Source organism: Megascapheus bottae, chromosome 21, assembly GCF_031878675.1.
Source record: "Megascapheus bottae isolate mThoBot1 chromosome 21, mThoBot2.hap1, whole genome shotgun sequence".
Taxonomy (NCBI): Eukaryota; Metazoa; Chordata; class Mammalia; order Rodentia; family Geomyidae; genus Megascapheus; species Megascapheus bottae.
This window is the reverse complement of record NC_143529.1, coordinates 12,109,853-12,132,200: the sequence shown is the minus strand read 5'-3', so window position 1 is coordinate 12,132,200 and position 22,348 is coordinate 12,109,853. Positions and strand designations below refer to the sequence as shown.

The following is a 22,348-nucleotide window of genomic DNA, read 5'->3' as shown; positions in this document are numbered from 1 at the left end:
ATTCTCACAACCGGAAAAAATGGCAGAACTGGTCATATAATTAGATATCTAATGAAGCAGGTAATTTCTCTGGGACATATAGTTTTGAAGGTAAATATTAGTAAAGTAATTGAAACAATATACTCATTAATATATTGCTTCTGTTAACTCATTCATTCATTCTTGCCATGCTGGGGATCAAACCCAGGGCCATGTGTTTTTAGGCAAATGCTCAACCACTGAGCTACATCCCTAGCCCTTTGGAGTTTTGTTGTTTTTGTTTAGTTTTGCATTGCTTGAGAAAGAGGATCTTCCTATGTATTCCAGACTGGCTTTGAATTCAAGATTCTTCTGCCTCAGTCTCTCCAATTCTGGGATCATAAGTGGCACCACAAAACCCAGCTTGTTTCTGTTATTAGGGGTGATGTTATTGAGGGATTTTTTTTTTTTTTTTGGTTGAGCTTTTTGGTTCAAGGCAACTGTCCTACCCCTGGAGCCATAGCACCACTTCCGGTTTTTGGGTAATTAATTGGAGATAAGAGTCTCATGGACTTTTCAGTTCCTGGGCTGGCTTTGAACAATGGTCCTTAGATTTCAGCCTCCTGAGTAGCTAGCAACATTATTTAATTTTTAAAAATTTTTAAATTATAGTTTAACTGACACATAAAAACATGAAATTTAGTCAGACAAGGGTGGCTTATGCCTACAATCCTAGCAACTCAGGAGGCTGAGATTCAAAGATCAAGGTTCAAAGCCAGCCTGGGCAGAAAAGTCCACCAAAAAAAGTCCTCCATTTACAAAGTACTAGCAAAAAGCTGGGCTGGAGGGCACTGAGGGTGGCATAGTTGTAGAGTGATTGCCTAGCATTCAGGAAGACCTGTGTTCAATTCCTCAGAATCACATACACAAAAGCCAGAACTGGGGGCCAGGAGTTTGTCCTAGTGGTAGAGTTTGCCTAGCATGCATGAAGACCTGATTTGATTCCTTGGTACCACATACATAGAAAAGCTGGAAGTGGTGAGGTGGTTCAAATAGTAGAGCACTAGCTCTGAGGAAGGAAGGCCAGACAGTGCTTAGGCTCTGAGTTCAAGCCCCAAGACTGCCAAAAAAAAAATCCAGACTAGTGATAAGGCTCAATTGGTAGAGTGCTAGCCTTGAGAAAGCTCAAGGACAGCCTGGGCCCTGAATTCAGGCCCCAAGACTGAAAGAAAAAACAAAAACAAAAAACTTAGCTGGACATATAGCTTAAATGATAGAACATCAGCTAAAAGCAATGAATGAACAAGAGGTCCTGACTTCAAACCCTAATACTACTACTACTAATAATAATAATGATAGAATTTATACACATTAGTGTGGCATTATGTAATATTCAACATGTTTAATATAAAATCAGGATAAACATATTTCTTCAGACATTTATCCTTTCTTAAGGAGAAGACTTTCAAAATCTTTTATCTGGCTTTTTGAATTTACATTATAATTATCTATAGTCATACTGTGCAATAGAATACCACATTTTAAGTGTATTTTATAGTAAATCTATTGTGTGTGTGTGTGTGTGTGTGTGTGTGTGTGTGTGTGTGTGTGTGTGTGTGCCAGTCCTGAGCTTGAGCTCAGGGCCTGAGCACTGTCCTTGGTCTTTCTCAAGGCTAGAGCTATACACTTGCCTCAGTACCACTTCTGGCTTTTTTCTATGTATGTGGTAACGAGGAATCAAACCCAGGTTTTTGTGCACACTAGGCAAGCACTCTACCACTATGCCAAACTCCTGGCCCTAAATCTACTGTTTTGCTTAGAAAATGTCAGGAATGCCAGAGTCAGAGTTAACCCTTTATAATACTGTCTATTCTTTTTCAGCTGCAGCTGGCAGTATTTGATGTAGTTTTATTACATACACTTTTTTGTTGTTTAAATAGTTTAATCTTGAGCTGGGAGTTTGGCCTAGTGGTAGAGTGCTTGCCTAGCATACACGAAGACCAGGGTTCCTTGGTACCACATACAGAGAAAAAGCCAAAAGTGGTGCTGTGGCTCAAGTGGTAGAGCTCTAGCTTTGAGGAAAGCCCATGGACAGTGTTTAGGCCTGGAGTTCATGACCCAGGACTGACCAAAAACTAACTAAATAGTTTAATGTTGAGTACAGGGCATATATGCCACAGGATTTTTTTTTTTCCAGTTGTGGAGCTTGAACTTAGGGTCTAGGCTCTGTCCCTGAGTTTGTTCACTCAAGACTAAATGCTATACCATTTTGAGCCACAGCGCTACTTCTGATTTTCTGGTTGTTAATTGGAGATAAGTCTTCTCTACTTTCCTGCCCAGGCTGGTTTTGAACTGTGATCCTCACATCTCAGCCTGTTGAGTAGCTAGGATTTACAGATATGAGCCACCAGTGCCCAGCTTGTTCTATAGATTTATTTCATGCTCTTATTACTGTTTTCTCCAACTCTTATACAGAAAATTTAAATATGCTTTGTACATTAGAAGTAAAACAAACATAATCAAAACAGTCAAGAAGACTAGATACAATGTTTAAAAAGTAGACACAAGGGGCTGGGAGTTTGGCCTAGTGGTAGAGTGCTTGCCTAGCATACACGAAGACCTGAGTTCAATTTCTCAGTACCACATACACAGAAAAGCTGGAAATGGTGCTGTGGCTCAAGTGGTAGAGCACTAGCCTTGAGGAAAGCACAAGGACAGTGCTTAATCCCTGAGTTCTAGCCCAAGGACTGGCAAAAAAACAAACAAACAACAAAACCTCTATCAAATATGGTTTATGTTTAATTGATAAGCACTTTGCTGGGCACCGTGGCTCATACCTGTAATCCTAATTACTCAAGAGGCTGAGATCTGAGGGTTGCAGTTCAAAGCCAGCCTGGGCATTAAAAAGTTCCTGAGATGCATCTCTAATTAATCACCAGAAAACTGGTAGTGGCACTGTGGCTCAAGGGGTAGGGCGGTAGCTTTGAGCTGAAGAGCTCAGGGACAGCACTCAGGCTACATATATATATATATATATACTAATATATATATACATAATATATACTAATATATATATACTAATATATATAAATAATATATACTAATAAGAAACATTTTACAATGCAGGGAAATATATAATATTTAGAAATAGACATATACTTATAAGAAAATGTTCTAGTTTATATTTCTTGTTTATATTTATCATTCTTTAAATTGTTTTGATAAAATTTATTTTTCAAGGTTTTTCACGCCATTCAAGAAACATGCACTGAACTTCTGAAGATAGTGGAGAAATATCAGCTGAGACTCAATGGTATGACATTTAGTACCTGATGACTCTAATATAATGGAGAAATAGTTGTTTATTGAGCTATGTTATATGCTGTTTTATGGCAAAATAATGAGTATGTTTATTTCCTTTTTCAGTTCATTCAATCCTTGGACACTCATTATGCTGATATCCAGTTTTCTTTCTTTTTTTTTTTTTTTTTTTTTTGCGGTCATAAGGCTTGAACTCTGGGCCTGGGTACTGTCCTTGAGCTCTTAGCTCAAGGCTACCACCCTACCCCTTGAGCCACAATACCACTTCCAGTTTTCTGGTGGTTAATTAGAGATTAGAGTCTCAGGGACTGTTGTGCCCGGGGCTGGCTTTGAACAGCAATCCTCAGATTTCAGCCTTCTGAGTAGCTAGAATTACCAGTGTGAGCCACTGCACCCAGCTTGATATCCAATTTTCTTGCTTAGAGTAGTAAATACATTTGCCTGTGTCACTTAAAAACTTTTTCTTAAAAAACAAAACAAAACCCCTCTTTCTTGACCCATATAGCCAACCTCCTTCCTCTGCTCCTCTTAAAGAAAAATTTGACACAACAGACTTCGAAATCTCTAGTCCTCCCTCCTGCTTTGTATTGTATTCACTGGAGTCTGATTTTCATCTTTACTACTTCACCACATCGTGTGTGTGTGTGTGTGTGTGTGTGTGCACAAGTGTGCACACGTGTTCATGACTAGCACTATACCACTTGAACCACACTTCCACTTTTACCTTTTGGTTGGTAAACTGGTAATAAGAGTCTCATGGACTCTGGCCCAGGCTGGCCTCCTCAGTAGCTGGGATTACAGATGTGAGCCACTGGCACCAGACAACCAAATTTCTTCACTTTTTTTCCCCATCCAGTTTCTTCCCTTTGCTATCACACTATATACTTCCCTGGCTTTCCACTTAAACTTAATTCTTTCCTGCCTCTGCCTGTCTGGATTCTTCTTTCTTCATGACCTCAACCTTTGGATCTCATCTCTTGCTTTAAATAAAGTGACCTACTAGATGTGGCTACCCCTGAAATCCTTACTGAACTATGTTGATTTCTTTCTCAGTAAGCATGTTGTCATAGTAAACTGTCTAAATTCCCTTAATATCTTGTCAAAGGAAATCATGCCAGTCCTGGGGCTTGAACTCAGGGCCTCGGCACTGCTCTTGAGCTTTCTCAAGGCTCATACTCTACCACTTGAGCCACAGCACCACTTCTAGCATTTTTCTGGATATGTGGTACTGAGGAATGGCACCGTCATGCATGCTAGGTAAGCACTCTACCACTCAGCCACACTCCCAGCCCCCAAAACCAATTTTTTTTAAATGAGTTCTTCCTTGAACCCCATATCTAAAATATAACAGCCACCCCCTTCATAACTCCCCTATCCACTTAACAATATTCAACATTTTATTTATTGGTTCTTATCATAATATACTTCCTTTCTTTCTTTTTTATTTTTTTTTCCAGTTCAATCCACTTCTGGCTTTTTCTGTGTATGTGGTATTGAGGAATCAAATCTAGGGCTTTGTGCATGCTAGGCAAGCACTCCACTACTAGGTCACACTCTGGGTTCCAGTATATACTTTCCTTTATTTTCTTTTTTCTCTTTTCTTTTCTTTCCTTTTTTATTTTTCATTTTTTTGCCAGTCCTGATGCTTGAATTCAAGGCCTGAACACTGTCCTTTTCTTAAGGCTAGTGCTCTATCACTTGAGCTCCTAGCACTCCAGCACTCCTAGCATACATACTATCTTTAAAGACAAAAATTTGTCTCTTTTGTTTACGTCTATATCTTCAAAGCTCTAAAATGTCTAATATGTAGTCAATACTCAGTAAAGATTTACTCAATAAATGGTTTCTTTGAAAGGTGTGTAAATTACCACTTTACAGTTAGAGTCCATATACTGTCCCATTAATGAAAAAAGTCCAGGGCCGGGAGTTTGGCCTAGTGGTAGAGTACTTGCCTAGTATGCATGAAGACCCGGGTTCAATTCCTTGGTACCACATACATAGAAAAAGCCAGAAGTGGTGCTGTGGCTCAAGTGGTAGAGCTCTAGCCTTGAGGAAAGCCCAAGACCAGTGCTCTGACCCTGAGTTCAAGCCTCTGGCCTAGCAAAAAAGAAAAAAGAAGTCCAATATGACATGATTGCTCAAAATATTTGGGGGGGGAGTATTGTGGGGCTTGAACTCGGCCTTGGCACTATCCCTAAGTTCTTCAGCTCAAGGCTACCATCCTACTCTTGAGCCAAGCCCCACTTCCTATTTTCTAGAGGTTAATTGGAGATAAGAGTCTCAGATCCATGGGCTGGGAGTTTGGCCTAGTGGTAGAGTGCTTGCCTAGCATGCACAAGGACCCGGGTTTGATTCCTCGGTACCACATACATTTAGCTGGAGTGGTGCTGAGGCTCAAGTGGTAGAGCTCTAGCCTTGAGAAAGTCCAAGGACGGGACTGGCCAAAAAAAAAAAAAAAGTCTCAGGTCCTTTTGTTCCAGGGCTGGCTTTGCACCTTGATCCTCGGATCTCAGCCTCCTGAGTAGCTAGGATTACAGATATGAGCCTCCTCCCCCAGCCCAGGCCTGTATTTTTTTCTGAAGAATAATAGAGAAATGAGTTTTTGTAACAAAATAAGAGATGCTATACACAGTATTGAGTTTAGTATAATAATATAACTCTGAATTCCTACAAGTAAAAACCACCTAAAACAGATTAAACAAATAAGGTAAAACTTGAAGGGTTTGTAGAAATTGAATACTTAGGGGATTTTTGAGTCCAAGGAATGTCCTTTAAGGAATGAGAATAGCATCTGCAGAAAGACGGGTTGGTAACTGAGACTAATAGGAGATAAAGGAATAAAGAAAACTTGGAGTAAAATTGTGAAGCGTCAAAATATTTTACCTGGCAGTAAAAGGCCTTCACAAACATTGAACCAAGAGAATTCTATGATAGGAACAAAAATGCTAAGTGGCTTGCATTTATAATCCTAGCAACTCAGGAAACTGAGATCTGACAATCATGGCTCAAACCTATACTGAACAGACACATCTAAAATACTTTTATTTTCAATTAACCACAAAAACCCAGAAGTAGAAGTGATATGGCTCATGTGGTAGAGCACCATCCTTGAGAAAAAAAAAAAAACACAAAAGGAGGGCATGAGGCCCTGAATTCAAGTACTCCGTACCAGCACACACACACAAAAGAAAATGATAGTTTTTCCCTGATAGTTCCATTAAGGCATATTTTATGAACTTCTGATTCAACAGTAATATTCATCTTTCCAGTAATCATCATATTAAACTAACTCTGGTTAGTTTAATAGTTTAACCTGAACCTGGTTCAGATTAGTTGCTATTGGTATAGGTACCTCTATTACACATCATGGAGTCACTTTGTGGACACTCAGAAGCAGCCCAAAAGCAAATGAGGAGGGCTGAGTTCTGTTGCTACCTCAGAGTGACCCAGGGATTCTCTTTCAGTTTTTTTTCTTTTGTCGGTTGTGGGTCTTGAACTCTGGGCCTGGGAGCTGTCCCTGAGCTCTCTCAGCTCAGGGCTACCACCCTACCCCTTGAGCCACAACTACACTTCCAGTTTTCTAGTGGTTAATTGGAAATAAGAGTCTCAAGGTCTTTAATCCCGGGCTGACTTTGAAGCGCAATCCTCAGATCTCAGCCTCCTGGGTAGCTAGGATTACAGGTGCGAGCCACCGAGCCTGGCTCTCTTTCAGTTTTTTTTTTTTTTTTTTGCCAGTCCTGGGCTTGGGCTCAGAGCCTGAGGACTGTCCTTGGACTTTCTCAAGGCTAGAGCTCTACCACTTGAGCCTCAGCACCACTTCCAGCTTTTTTTTCTATGTATGTGGTACAGAGGAATCGAACCTGGGTCTTCCTGCATGCTAGGCAAGCACTCTACCACTAGGCCAAACTCCCGGCCTCTCTTTCAGTTCTTACCTTCAATTTTCTGTCGATGATGAAAGTACAATGAGGCTTGGCATTTTCATTCACTGTAGCTCAATTGAAACATTTCATAAAAGCTTTCTTCACCTTATTCATCTCAAGGAGGTTAGAAGTTTATATTAGATCAGTGTTTCTAAAACTCTCTGTGCTAAAAGACCAATGTTTTGTTTTGTTAAATTTATTTCTGACAGTTTGCAATAAAAATGAAATTTATAAAACATAAATAACCCCCTAGTCATTTGTGTGTGTGTGTGTGTGTGTGTGTGTGTGTGTGTGTGTGTGTGTGTGTGTCTCAAGACCTGGTACACGCTAAGCTGAGCTGCACCTCTAGCCCCTAATTTTCTTCTTATTAGATTTAACAGCTATGACAGACTCAAGCAGAATAGTTAAGTCTCTACCCCACTTTTCTTTACTTCTCACAGTCTGGTAACACACATTTTAGATTGACTTTAGTCCATGGACCACACTAATTAGAAGTGAACTAGAAGACGCCTTTAGAATTTCTGTAGCAGAATGTGGATACCTGGTGGATGAGGAATATATAGGAATGAAAATTTAGAAGAAATAAGCAGGTATAAATACAAAACAAATGCTTTGTAAAAAGCAATGATCCTAAAGTAGATTTGTACATTTGAAATTATACCATTTGTGTCTTTGGTTTATTATTTATTTGCTATTAATAATCAGTTTTCCTAAAGCAAGTTCATTGATTCACTGCATCAAAACCATCTGTAATGCTTGCACAAAAAGCACATTGCCAGATCTATGCAATAAGAACCTTTAGAAATAAAGTCAAGAAATTTACATTTAAAAATAAGTCTCTTGCCAGTGGCTTACACATGTAATTTTAGATACTTAGGAAGCTGAGATCTAAAGATTACAGTTCAAAGCCAGCACAAATAGGAAAATCCATGAGACTCTCATCTCCAAGTAGCCACCAAAAAAATTGGCAAGTAGAGTTGTGGCTCAAGTGGTAGAGTGCTAGTCTTGAGCATAAAGTGTCCAGGCCTTGAGTTCAAATCCAGGCCCATCATTTTAAAAAAAAGTCCCTCTTCTTTCCTCAAATAATTCTTAGCATAGATTGCTAGTGCTGTGAGAATTATTTCAATTGCATGTGTATATTTTAAATAAATGATTAAATGAAACAATTGTGTTTTCCTCCCTAGCTATGTCAGAGGAAGAAAATGAACTAGGGCTCTTTTTGAAGTTTCAAGCAGAACGGGATACAACCCAAGCTGGCAAAACGATGGATGCCACTGGCAAGGCACTCTGCTCTTCAGCCAAGCAAAGGTCCTCCACAGATCTTCATAATCTTTCAATCTGTAGCCAATATGACATTTGTGACATATGCATTTATTTAAAGGAGCATATTCAGAAAGGAAACGTTACTGATCAGTCTGATAAAGGGTTAAAAAGAAATATATTGCAGTATATGATCATTTTGATGCCTAGCTCTCAGTTCACTCTTAATATTTTGGTTGCTTAATTTCTACAGCCTTTAGGTCTGTACTTATATTTGTTGTCATTTGTTTTGTGATACTGGAGTTTGAACTCCTGGCCTTGCTTGTTCTTTGCTTACTTGCTTCAGCAGGCACTGTCACATGAGACCTACCTCTTACCCAGCTTTTTATAGGTTGTTTTGGAGATAAAAGACTCTCTTGGATTTTTCTGCCCCAAGCTGGACTTGAACCATGATCCTCCATATATCAGCCTCTGTGTAGCTAGCACTATAGATGTGAACCACCAGTGACTGGCTATATTTCTATTTTCTAAGTGTTTTAATAATATAATAGAATCACAAAGTCATTATTTTAAATATATATATATTCTACTTTTCTCTCTCTTTTTTTAAAACCACCCTCTTTATTAAAAGGGCTTCCTGCCTGCCAGGAAAATGGCTGTGTCATGTCAGCCCTTCACTTGTTTATAGTATACAATTTTGGGGTATGTTTGGACTTCTTTTAAATGTAAGTGTCTTTTCCTTCTTAGTTACATATTAACATTATTTCACCATTTTTTCACATTAAAATACCTGTTATGAAGAATATCCTGTAATTTAGTAATTACTAAAAATAGGTCAAGTATTGTTGGATGCTGCTGGCTCATGTCTGTAATCCTAGCTACTCAGGAGGCTGAGATTTATAGGTCTCAGTTCAAAACCAGCCCAGGCAGAAAAGTCCATGAGAATCTTTTCTCCATGAAACACCAAAAGAGGTGGAAGTAGAGCTATGGCTCAAATGACAGAGTCTAACCTTGAGCCCAAATCTCAGGGATAGCAACCCAGGCCCTGAGTTAGTGCCCCAGAACTAGCTCCCCCCCAAAAAAAAATTCTCATTTTTTTCTCTAAACTTACAAGTTTATAAGTGCAGGTCCTTTGTTACCCCAAGAACTATTTTTCTAGCTAGGTGCTGGTAGCTCAGGCCTGTAAACCTAGCTATTTAGGATACTTTGAACTGATATCTGAGGATCTGAGGATCTCAGTTCAAAACCAGCCCAGTTACAAAAGTCTTTGTGGTTCTTATTTCCCATTAATCATCAGAAAACCAGAAGTGGCACTGAGGCTCAAGTGGTAGAGCACTAACCTTGAGCTGAAGAGCTAAGGGACAACAACACTCAAGCTCAGTGTTCAAGCCCCATGACTGACAAATAATGAAAAGAACTATTTTTCTTAATGGAAAATTTACCTGTCTGTCAGGTTATTGATACATGGATTAACATCCAAAGTGCTACAAAAATTATAAATTGTATATTTCTTAAAGTAAAAAAAAAGGTATAAAAGAGAAGGCATAATAATTCAAAGCTGACAATATGAACCTTATTTACTTTCTAAATCTCCTTAGGTATGTCAGTAATTTCATATTTGTAGGCTCATTTTTATAGCAAATATTTTTTATAATTAGTTTGAACTTTTATTTTTGTCTATGGGACATAGAACCCTTTGACTTTTACCTTTCTGCCATTAGATTGGCCTTGTGTACTCCTCTCTCTCGGCTGAAGCAAGAAGTAGCAACGTTTAGTCAAAGGGCCGTATCTGACACATTGATGACAATAAATCGGATGGAACAGGCACGAACAGAATACAGAGGAGCTCTGCTGTGGATGAAAGATGTATCCCAGGAACTGGATCCAGACACCTTAAAACAAATGGAGAAGTTCAGAAAAGTAGGAAAACATATCCTCCTTTCCTTTCCTTGACATATAGAATATGGAACTGGTACATAATAGTTTTGTGAAGATCACAAAATAATATCCCTCTTTTTTTTTTTTAAGAGACATTGCTCTGCTTGGTAGCCCACCTGGACTAGAATTCTGTTTTTTAATTTTTGTTTTTTGGGGGTTTTGGGTTTTTTTTTTTTGCCAGTCCTGGGGCTTGAATGCAGGGCCTGGACACTGTCCTTGGGCTTTTCCCTCAAGGCTAGTGCTTTACCACTTGAGCACAGCATCACTTCCAGCTTTTCTATATAAGTGGAATCAAACTCAGGTCTTAGTGCATGCTAGACAAACACTCTACAACTAGGCCAAACTCCCAGCCCCATAAGAATTCGGTTCTTTAACCTTTGCCTTCCAAGTACTGAGATTATAGACATCCACAAATGCCTCTACTTTTTTTTTTTTTTTTTGTCGTGAGGCCTGAACTCTGGGCCTGGGTGCTGTCCTTGAGCTCTTCAGCTCATAACTCCCACCCTACCCCTTGAGCCACAGTGACACTTTCAGTTTTCTGGTGATTAATTGGAGATAAGAGTCTTACGAACTTTAATACTGGGCTGGCTTAAACTGCAATCCTCAGATCTCAGCCTCCTGAGTAGCTAGGATTACAGGCATGAGCCCCTGTACCCAGCTGCCTCTGCCTTTAAAAGAATGCATTAAAATTTAATGCTTACTTTGGTAGCACATATATTAAAAATACATATTTTATTATAAATACTGGTTGCTTGGAGATTCCTTCCTTCCTTCCTTCCTTCCTTCCTTTCCTTTCCTTTCCTTTCCTTTCCTTTCCTTTCCTTTCCTTTCCTTTTTCTTTCCTTCTTTTTCTTTCTTTTGCTGGTCCTGGGGCTTGAACTCAGGACCTAGGTGCTGTCACTGAGTTCCTTTTGCTTAAGGCTAATGTTCTACCACTTTAGACACAGCACTACTTGTGGATTTTTCTGAGTGGTTTATTAGAGATGAGATTCTCACAGACTTTCCTGCCTGGGCTGGCTTCAAACCACAATCCTCAGACCTCAGACTGAGTAGCTAGGATTACAGGTGTGAGACACAGTGCCTGGCCATGCTTTTTGAAAGGTTCTCACATCATCAACTTTTTCCTTTTTTTATTTTATCCCACTTGTATTATATTTAATCACATTTTTAGTATTGTCGACCTCAACTTTTAGAAATTGTTTATAGAATGAAAATAGCTTATTACCAAAGACAAACTATTTCACCTCTAATCTACTAAGCAAATATGTATAGGCATTTGTTTTGCTAAATGAACTACTCATTATAAATAAATGGGCTGGGGAATAACTCATAGTGAGCTTGTATGAGACCCTGCACTTGAACCCAAGCCTGAAAAAAGTAACGCTCTAAGTTTGGCATAAATGAATATTAAAATTCATTCATTTCATAAACTGAGACCCTATAACAAAAATGACATTGATGGAGAACCTGTACCTTATATGCCAGCTGATCTGTTTTGTGACACTGATTCTCTCAGCAGTGTTGAAAAGTAGGAAAATGCTTTTTGGTTTTGGTTGTTTTGGTTGGGATGGCTAGCCTAGACTTCCAGCCTTCTTCCTGTGGCCTCCCTCTTAGCTTGGATGACAAACATGAGCCACTCAGCTCATTTCATTGAAATAGTCTAACTAACTTTTTGTCCCAGCAAGCCTCAAAACACATTCCAATCTATGTACCCCAAGTAACTGGGAGTCTAGATTTGAGTCCATCTCTCATTTCATACTTTCTCAACCTAAAGACAGCCTGGCTCTCCTACAATTACCAAGCACAGACAAAGTCTTCTCATTATTTATAAATGTTAATGAGACAAAGAAAGGATATTGTTATTTACTATAATTTTTTGTGTTTAAATCTGTATGTTTATATGCCTATATTACTAACATAATATTTTTATGATTGCAGGTCCAGATCCAAGTGAGAAATAGTAAAGGTTCTTTTGACAAGTTAAAAATGGATGTTTGTCAGAAAGTGGATTTGCTTGGAGCTAGTCGCTGCAATATGTTATCTCATTCCCTCACTACCTACCAGGTACCGACCTCCATGTTCAGCATGCCCTTGCAGTAAAGATGAGTGGTGAGATTCCTTTTTGAAAGTTGTCTAATGGGTGAAAAAACTCACATAATTATTAAATTCCTTTCATGCTGCTACTATTATCATTGCTATATCAAGGTTGTAACAGATAGACAGTTGTAAAATTTACAACTGAAAAGGACCTTAGAGATTATCCACTCCTGTAGCGTCAGGTTAGGCGTCTTAGTGTCCTAGTGGAGAGAGGAGAGAGAGAGAAGAGAGAGGGCATAGAAAGAAAAGAGAGAGGACAGAGAGAGAGAGAGAGAGAAAGGGAGGGAGGGAGAGACAGAGAGAGAGAGAGAGAGAGAGAGAGAGAGAGAGAGAGAGAGAGAGAGAGAGAGAGAGAGAGAGAGAGAGGGGAGAGAAAGAGAGAGAGAGAGGAGAGAGAAAAAGAATGGAAAAAAGAGGAAAGAGACTGACACCTAGGGGTCTTCTGGGTTGAAGATGTCGAGGAAGCCACATTCAAGTTCCATCAGCCTGGGTTTTGACTGGAAAGCCGAGTTTCTGGTTTGAACTTCTATGTAGTTTCCTCTGAAGCAACGAACACAGTAGTTTGGAAAGGTTGATTTTATAGATGACAATTCAAGTAGATGGCTCTGTGGGGATTCAAAGCCTGTTTTCTAATTCTAGGTCATGTGTTCTTTTCATTCTGCTCAGTCACCATCCTACACTACTTAAGCTCCAGCAGTTCTCCCTGTACTTACTTTACCTCAAACCACACAGAAATAATTATAATGAGTAAGTTAGCTGTTAGCAAATGGCAGGTACCTATTTCAGCATATATTTACAGATAGCAAAATAATACAACTGTATTGGTTTAAGAAAATAATAAAAACAAAATGGCTATTTGTTCCCATTTATAAGGAATTCACCAAATACTGTGGATTCAGGAGTCAAGAAGAGATGTACATGAAAATAAAGCATCTGACCATCCATGTGCAATAACTCTCTAAGCAAATGGCTGTAATTTCTATCCTCCTCTGTTCTGTCCACACATCCCCTTCTCTTTGAGTAGGAACCCTGGAACAACAAGGAAAATGGCCAATTATTTGAATTATCTCAAGAGCACATTTTTGGGGCAAGTCTTTCTTGAACCCTTGATGAAAGGCCAAAGTTAGTGGAGAAGAAGCATATATAAACATCTTACTCTTTTTTTTTTCTTTTGCCAGTTCTGTGGCTTGAACTCAGGAGCTGAGCACTGTCCTTGGGCTTTCTCAAGGCTAGAGCTCTACCACTTGAGTCACAGCACCATTTCCAGCTTTTTCTATGTATATGGTACCGAGGAATTGAACCTGGGTCTTTGTGCATGCTAGGCAAGCACTCTACCATGAGGCCAAACTCCCAGCCCACATCTTACTCTTCTCCAATAACAAGATGTTTACATATGCTTACCAACATAAAGATTACACATTTATACACTCATTTCTCCTTCTATACAAATTAGTATTCTCATATTTTAACTTTTTTTCTTTTAGACTGCTCAAGTGTTCCAATCTACAGGTTTGCTTTCTTTTTTCTTTTCTATCTCTCTCTTTTTTGTGTACTGGTCCTGGGGCTTGAACTCAGGGCTTGTGTGCTATTTCTGAGCTTATTTTACTCAAGGTTAGTGCTCTACCATTTGAATCACAGCCCCATTTCACATTTTTTAGAAGTTTAGTGGAGATAAGAGTCTCACAGGGACTGGGAGTTTGGCCTAGTGGTAGAATGCTTGCCTAGCATGCACGAAGACCTCGGTTTGATTCCTGAGTACCACATATCCAGAAAAAAGCCAGAAGTGGTGCTGTGGCTCAAGTGGTAGAACTCTATTCTTGAGAAAGCCCAAGGATAGTGGTCAGGCCCTGAGTTCAGTTCTCAGGATTGGGTTAAAAAAAAAAAAAGAATCTCACAAATTTTCCTGCCTGGGCTGGGTTCAAACCATGGTCCTCAGGTCTCAACCTCCTGAGTACCTAGGATTACAGGCATGAGCCACTAGCACCTGTCTGGGTTTGCTTTCTTTTAGCTGCATTTTCCATAGGTATTATATAAACATGGGCACACATACATGCAGACACAGATGTTAGAGTTCGAACTCAGGGCTTCAATGTGCTAGCCATATTACCACTGAGCCAGGTCTATAGCTCATGTTTTGCGCTGGCTAAATAAGTTTTGCTGTTTTGTGTGAGCCTATTGTTGGGCCATGATCCTCCTATTTGATTCTTTCCATAGTAGTTCCACCCTGACTGCCCCCAGCAGTTGACTGAGAAGGTTGGCCTGAACCAAAATCCTTGCCATCTCCGCCTCCCAGGCAGCTAGGGTGACAGGCAGGACTTCCTCACCTGACCACGGGTGCTGATTTTTATTTAGAATTATAATTTACAGCTCTTTCTGGTTCTCCAAATTTGGACAACTAAATTTAGTTCTTGCTGCTTCTACTGCATCAATGAGGAAATGCAGCACTGAACAAACCATGGAGGAAAGAAGAACTGAAGTGTCACCTTTTTTGTCTGCAGAGAACACTACTAGCATTCTGGGAGAAAACAGCCCAAATGATGTCCCAAATCTATGAGGCCTGTACTGGCTTTCATCCATATGATTTCGTAGCTCTAAAGGTATTTTTCTTACATTTCTTGTTTACACTTCATTTGGATAATAACGTTGAAATGATTTTTGCTAACCTTAATTTGATATTTATTTCTTTAAAAATTAGCTGGGCAAGGTGGCTCACGCCTGTAATCCTAGCTACTCAGGAGGCTGAGATCTGAGGATTGCAGTTCAAAGCCAGCCTGGGCACTAACGTCTATGAAACTTTTATCTCCACTAGAAAACTGGAAGTGGCTCTGTGGCTCTAGGAGTAGTGTGGGCCTTGAGCTGAAGAGCTCAGGAACAGTGCCCAGGCCTAGGGTTCAAGCCCCACAACCAACAAAAAAAAAAAAAAGAAAAAGAAAAGAAAACAAAGGGGGAATGATTTTCTGCACTCTTTCTGATAAGGATTAGCACTTCCGTGATTCCAAACGATGGCTGCAATATTGAAATACAAGAAAGTACAGCAGTAGGATAAAGGTGGTGTGGGAGAGGGAGGAAAATAAAAAGAAAATTAAAATGCAAGCCGGGTACCAGTGGCTCATGCCTATAATCCTAGCTACTCAGGAGGCTGAGATTTGAGGATTAAGGTTCAAAGCCATCCTGGGCACTCATGAGACTCCTATCTCCAATTAACCACCAGAAAATTGGACGTGGTGCTGTGGCTCAAAGGGTAGAGGTAGTAACCATGAGCTGAAGAGCTTAGGGACAGTACCCTGGCCCAGAGTTCAAGCCCCACACCCTACCAAAAAAAAGAAAAGATGATGGAACTAACATATGGACTTGAAACTCCTTTTGCAAGCATTTGAAGATAATAAGAAAATAGGAAACAACCAATAAAAGATAACTAGAAAAACAAAACAAAACAAAATGGAAATGTGACAGAATGGTTGGCTATTCTAAACAGTGGCCAGATTACTTACATGATAATTTTAGAACTTTAAGACAAATTTCCTTTATTCACACTGAAGTGTCAGATGTGGTTCATGATAAATATTAGTCATGGGACCAGGAGTTTGGCCTAGTGGTAGAGGGCCTGTCTAGCATAAATGAAGACCCAGGTTTGATTCCTTGGTACCACATACATAGAAAAGCTGGAAGTGGTCCTCTGGCACAAGAAGAAGAGTGCTAGCTTTGAGGAAAAAGCCTAACGACAGTGCTCAGGTCCTGAGTTCAAGCCCCAGGACTGGCAAAAAAAAATTAAGGTCATGACTTAGGTTTGAGAACAGCTGAAGAGAACAAGTTCCATTAGCTCTCTGTAAAAATGGAAGTGTCCTCTGGTCGCTGTTGTGGCACTGTTAACATTTGTACATCTTCAGTCACATCCTTTGCACTGGCTTATTCACCAGTTGCATGTGACAGTTATGTCTTCATTTCTTATAGGCTAGGTTACAGTTATCTCTCAGTTTATCAACCTGTCCTGTTTTCAGTAAAGCTTAATTTTTTTTCCAGTCCTGGGGCTTGATTCAGAGCCTGGACACTGTCCTTGAGATTTCTCAAGGCTAGCGCTCTACCACCTGAGCCATAGCACCATTTCCAGTTTTTTCATTCTATGTGGTACCAAGGAATTGAACCCAGGGCTAAGTGTATATTAGGCACTCCATCACTAGGTACACTCCTAGCACCAAGCTTATTATTATTATTTTTTGCCAGTCCTGGGCTTGAGCTCAGGGCCTGAGCACTGTCCTTGGACTTTCTCAAGGGTAAGTTCCAGCTTTTTCTATGTATGTGGTACCAAGGAATTGAACCTGGGTCTTCGTGCATGCTAGGCAAGCACTCTACCACTGGGCCAAACTCCCAGGCCTGTTGTTGGACTTTCTTAAACCTAGCATACTACCACTTGAGCCACAGCACTACTTCTGGCTTTTTCTGTGTTATGTAGTACCAAGGAATGGAACCCAGGACTTTGTGCATGCTAGGCAAGCCCTCTACCACTAGGCCAAACTCCCAGTCGCAAACTTAAAATTTTGCTGACATTCTTCCTGGATTCTTATTGGTCCACAGGTTCATACCTGGCCACCTTGCATTCCTATCTCCTAGATGAATTCTAAAGTCAGGTTCTGACATAACATCATTCAACCCTAAAGATTCTTTGAATTAGACTGGAGTTTAAATTTTTTATTTAAATTTATTTTTTAATTTCTATAATAAATGTTTCCTCAAATACCACTTTATATATTTAGACAAATTGTATGCCTAATATCTGCTCAGCATTGAAGCTGAAAATCTTTATGTTTGGAGCACTACAGCACAGTTGAAGTGGACCTACGAGAACGTTGTTAAAGCAAACTCTTTCCCATCTCCATCACAGTGTGTGGGGTTCCCACAGGCAACTAGGATGAATATGCATATGGGGTCAGTTAAAATTACATTAGCACACACTCCCCCCATGGGGATGGTTCTGAACTATTCCTATTTTGTGTTGTTTAGCAATGTCAATCTCTCAAAGGGAGAAACGATTCTTCGAGTCTATTTAACATTGAATTTCTTATCCTTAATCCTTAGAGATTACAAGACACTCCCAGCAAGCTTTCTGAAGACCACAAAGAAGGACAAATAGAAGGCAATGTTCTGACTGAAAACCTCAATAAGTAAGCAGGCAAAAGCGATGCTGTGCAAGTCTGACTTGGTCCTGTGACTTAATGTAGAAAGAATTATTTTTTTTTCTCTGATTCACTGAATACTTTCTTCCATGTCATTTTTTCAGTACCTCTATACATCTGTTCTAAAGTTGTTTTTAAATTCAATTGTCTAATATGGCAGGTAATGAGTGACAAGGTACTAAATGAACGGGTATTTACTCCAGATTCTGGCAATCGGGAGGCTGAGCCCTCTAGTAAGAGCCAGGTTCCCTCTGATCATTCATGCCTAAAGGGTCAGCAGCCCTTACACATCCCCGCTAGACCACACACATGAGGATAGGCCTGATGACTTGGCCACTTTACATATCTCACTATGTATGTCATGTTGCCTACTTCTCATTTATTTCATGTTTTTTGTTTGTTTTTGTTTTTGGTGGGTCATGGGGCTTGAACTTGGCCTGGGCCCCTGACCCTGAGTTCTCCAGCTCAAGGCTACTGCCCTACCCCTGGGCCTGTGCGTTGTCCCTGAGCTCTTCAGCTCAAGGCTCCCAGCCTTGAGCCAAGCCTCACTTCCCCTTTTCTAGTGATTAATTGGAGATAAGAGTCTGAGGTCCTCTTGTGCAGGCTGGCTTTGAACTTTGATCCTCAGATCTCAGCCTCCTGAGTAGCTAGGATTACAGGCATGAGCCACCGTGCCCTGTACTTCTAGCTTTTTCTGTGTATGTGTTACCAAGGAATTGAACCCCGGTCCTCATGCATGCTAGGCAAGCACTCTATCACTAGGCCAAACTTCTGACCCCTATTTATTTATTTTTGCTAGGGCTTGGACGCTGGGCCTGGGAGCTGTCCTCAGGCTCCTTTTGCTCAAGACTAGCCTCTTGAGCTACAGTGCCACTTCTGACTTTTTCTGTGACTAATTGGAGATAAGAGTCTCATGAGCTTTCTTGCAGGGCTGGCTTTACAACATCCTCCTCCTGAGGAGTTAGGATTATAGACATGATGCAACAGTGCTGGGTTCTGAGTTAAATTTTTTTTAACTATATAAACTCTATAGGGACTATGAACATCAAATATGTTTTAACTAGAATCAATGCATTATCTTGTTTTCACTTTAGGGTAGTTTTGTCTGAAGAAACAAGCTTCAGGAGAGAATCAGGTAAGATGGTAGGTTTGTTATTTTGAAATGTTCACAGTTTTAGTTGCTAAATTTTTATTATACCTTTTTTGAAAAGATGGTGCTAATATCTATTCAATTAAAAATGTTGTTTTATAAGTACATTCTATACACATTGAATTATCTTTCCTAGTATCTTTTTGTTGTTGTTGTCCTGGGGCTTGAACTCTGGGCTTAGGCATTGTCCCTGAACTCTTCAGCTCAAGGCTTCCACCCTGCCCCTTGAGCCACAGCGCCACTTCCAATTTTCTGGTGGTTAATTGGAGATAAGAGTCTCTCATCTTTAGTGCCCAGGCTGGCTTTGAACTGTGATCCTCAGTCTCATCCTCCTGGGTAGCTAGGATTACAGGTATGAGCCACCACGCCCCAGCTAACTCCTATTATCTTTCTTTAAGGGATCTAGACAGACTTCTTGAAGGTAGGTGCTTTTAAATGAAGGAATAATTTATCAGATTTCAATTAAGATTTCTGAGATTTTACTCAGACTGAAATTGTATTTTTTTTTTTTTTGCCAGTCCTGGGCTTGAGCTCAGGGCCTGAGCACTGTCCTTGGATTTCCTCAAGGCTAGAACTCTACCACTTGAGCCTCAGGACCACTTTCGGCTTTTTTCTATATATATGGTGCTGAGGAATCGAACTCAGGTCTTCATGCATGCTAGGCAAAGCACTCTACTACTAGGCCAAACTCCCGGCCCTTGTATTCTTATTTTTAAACACATATTCTATACTTAGTTAACATATATAGTTTTACTGAGATTTGTTCTGAAGGTCTTGCACTTAATAGTCAGGCACTCTACCACTAGAGCCCATCTCCAGTCCTTTTTTCTTTTGTCACTTTTCTAACTAGCCTCACTTTTATGCCTGGGCTGGTATGGACTGCAGTCTTTCTATTTATGTTCCTTATGTAGCTGGGATGACAGACATTTTATTGACTGAGATGGCATCTCAAACTTTTTCCTTGGACTGGCCTTTGGGAGCAGTCCTCTTAATTTCACCTCCCAGGTAGCTAGGACCACAGGTATGAACCATGGCAACTAGGTGACTTTGCAAAAACACTTTTTGCCATCCTTGGGCTTGGACTCAGGGCCTGAAGTACTACTCCGGAGCTTATTTTGCTCAAGGCCGATGCTCTACTATTTAAGCCACAGTTCCACTTCCAACCTATTCTGGTGTTTAATTGGCTGGCTTTGGACTGCAATCCTCACATCTCAGCCTCCTGAGTAGCTAGGATAACTGGGCGAGCCACTGGCGCCTGGGTCTTTTTTTTTTTTTAATCTTTCCAGTGACTTCAGTTGTTTTATTGATATTTTATAGTTTTAGTCTGTTTCATTGATTTCTATTCTGCTCTTTTAATCTATGAATTTTGCATTCTGTTTTTGTTTTAGTTACTTGATGCACAGAAACTGATATATATAGAAACTGTGTTTGATAGCTTTCATTTTTTTGTCCTGCTGAGGCTTGACCTTGTGCTTGTTAGGCAGACATTCTACCTCTATCCTTTCTATTGGTTTTTAAAATGTAGGCACTAAATACTATAAACTTGCCTTTAGCATTACTTTGGCTCTATTCCATATGTTTTGGCATGTGGGGTTCCCACTATTACTTGTTTCAAGATTTTTATTTCCTAGTTCGTTTTTTTTTAGGCACATTGCTGTTGAGGAATAAATTACTTCCTATGTATACACATACTTTGTAAACTACTTATTTATTTGGTTGGTCCTGGGGCTTGGACTCTGGGCCTGGGCACTGTCCCTGAGCTGTTCAGCTCAAAGCTACCACCCTACCCCTTGAGCCACAGCACTACTTCCAGTTTTCTAATAGTTAATTGGAGATAAGAATCTCAGGTCCTTTTGTGCCTGGGCTGGCTTTGAACCTGGATCCTCAGATCTCAGCCTCCTGAGTAGCTAGGATTATAGGCATGAGCCACCAAGCCTGGCAAGCTTCAAGTTTTTTAATCATATGAACTAAATGACATTGATTCAAGGACTTCCAAAGAATAAAAATTTCTATATCATCTTCATGATATAGGGCAATATATATATATATATCATCTTCATGATATCAACATGATATGTTGTTGTTATTGTTAGTCCTGGGGCTTGAGCTCAGGGCCTGAGCACTGTCCTTGGGGTTTTTTTTTTCTCAAGGCTAGAACCCTACCCCCTGAGTGATAGCACCACTTCTGGTTTTCTAGTGGTTAATTGGAGATAAGAGTCTCATGGTTGTTAGTGCCCTGGCTGGCTTTGAACCACGATCCTTAGATCTCAGCTTTCTGAGTTGCTAGGGTTACAGGTCTGAGCCACTGTGCCCTGCCCAACTACTTTGTTTTGTTCTGTTTTTTTTTTTTTTTTTTGCCAGTCCTGGATTTGAGCTCAGGGCCTGAGCACTGTCCTTGGACTTTCTCAAGCTCTACCACTTGACCCTCAGCACCACTTCCAGCCTTTTCTATGTGTGTGGTACCAAGGAATCGAACCTGGGCCTTCGTGCATGCTAGGCAAGCACTCTACCAGCAGGCCAAACTCCTGGCCCCAACTACTTTTTAATGGTAGTTTATTTGCATGAGTGAATACCAATCAGTGAAACTTACTGAAATAAATTTAAATTGGGAAGATTGGCTAGGGAAGGGTGAGAGAGGGAGTGAGTCTGACTATGATACATTGTATATTTGTGTGATAGTCTCTAAAACTTCTTGCCTTCTAGTTTTATTTCATTGTGGTTAGGATTTCACTTTTTAAAATTTTGCAGAGACTTGTTTGGTGGTCTGCCCTCAAACTATCTAGGAGAATATTCCTTGTGCCCCCTCCCACTCCCTGCAGTGGGGCCTGGCACCTGCTATTTTCCTATACTTGGATAGGTAGATCTTTTAAGTTGTGAGGTTTACAAGCCAATTTTTCCGATTTTCATGTAATATTGTTATTAGTACATTGAAAGATGAGGTACTTATTCTAGTCATTATTTGGCTCTGTTTCTGTTCCATCACTGTTAACATTTTGCTTTTACTTTGACTTTGTTAAGGCTTTTTACTATTTTAACACTAGATGGCGCAGTAATCTAGGTTTGCTATACTTCCTGTTGTGTTGTTTCAACATTCAAGGGTGCCCTCCTCTGTTCACTGCTATTTAAGCATCTCATAAAATATGACGTCAAATATTTGTATTTCAGAATATGCATTTGGCAACAAAGTTGTAAAATTTATAAGTGAAATAGCTTTTTGTGTTTTGGTTTCATTCTTATATCATTTTATCATATTGTATTCCCATCAAAGCAATTAATTATGTATCTTTCTCCTTTAAGAATTCATTGAGAAAGTGTTGCTGTGGCTCAAGTGGTTGAGCACTAGCTTTGAGCACAAAGTGCTCAGAAACATCACCCAGACCCTAAGTTCAAGCCCCAGGACTAGCACAAAAAAAAATCACTGATTTTTAAAAATGTTAAAAGAAAGAAAATTTTAGTGAATTCTAAACGTATGTTTAAGGTCTATTTCTAGTATTAGGTTTGTGTATATTCAGTATAAATGCCTTGTTGATTAT

The 22,348-nt window shown here is 39.9% G+C and overlaps 1 protein-coding gene across 5 annotated transcripts in view; it reads left to right on the top strand.

Annotated features, from left to right (window-relative positions):
* The window catches only part of Ica1l (islet cell autoantigen 1 like), a 46,988-nt gene that overhangs the window by 10,266 nt on the left and 14,374 nt on the right, over positions 1–22,348 (top strand). For 4 of the 5 annotated variants that reach the window (XM_090354623.1, XM_090354622.1, XM_090354620.1 and 1 more), the window contains exons 4-10: positions 3,199–3,271; positions 8,384–8,507; positions 10,181–10,379; positions 12,336–12,461; positions 14,993–15,091; positions 17,568–17,653; positions 18,760–18,800. In XM_090354623.1, coding sequence (XP_090210749.1) covers positions 3,199–3,271; positions 8,384–8,507; positions 10,181–10,379; positions 12,336–12,461; positions 14,993–15,091; positions 17,568–17,653; positions 18,760–18,800 — 748 coding nt within the window. The remainder of the gene's footprint in view (positions 1–3,198; positions 3,272–8,383; positions 8,508–10,180; positions 10,380–12,335; positions 12,462–14,992; positions 15,092–17,567; positions 17,654–18,759; positions 18,801–22,348) is intronic. The other variant, XM_090354624.1, reaches the window with a different exon arrangement.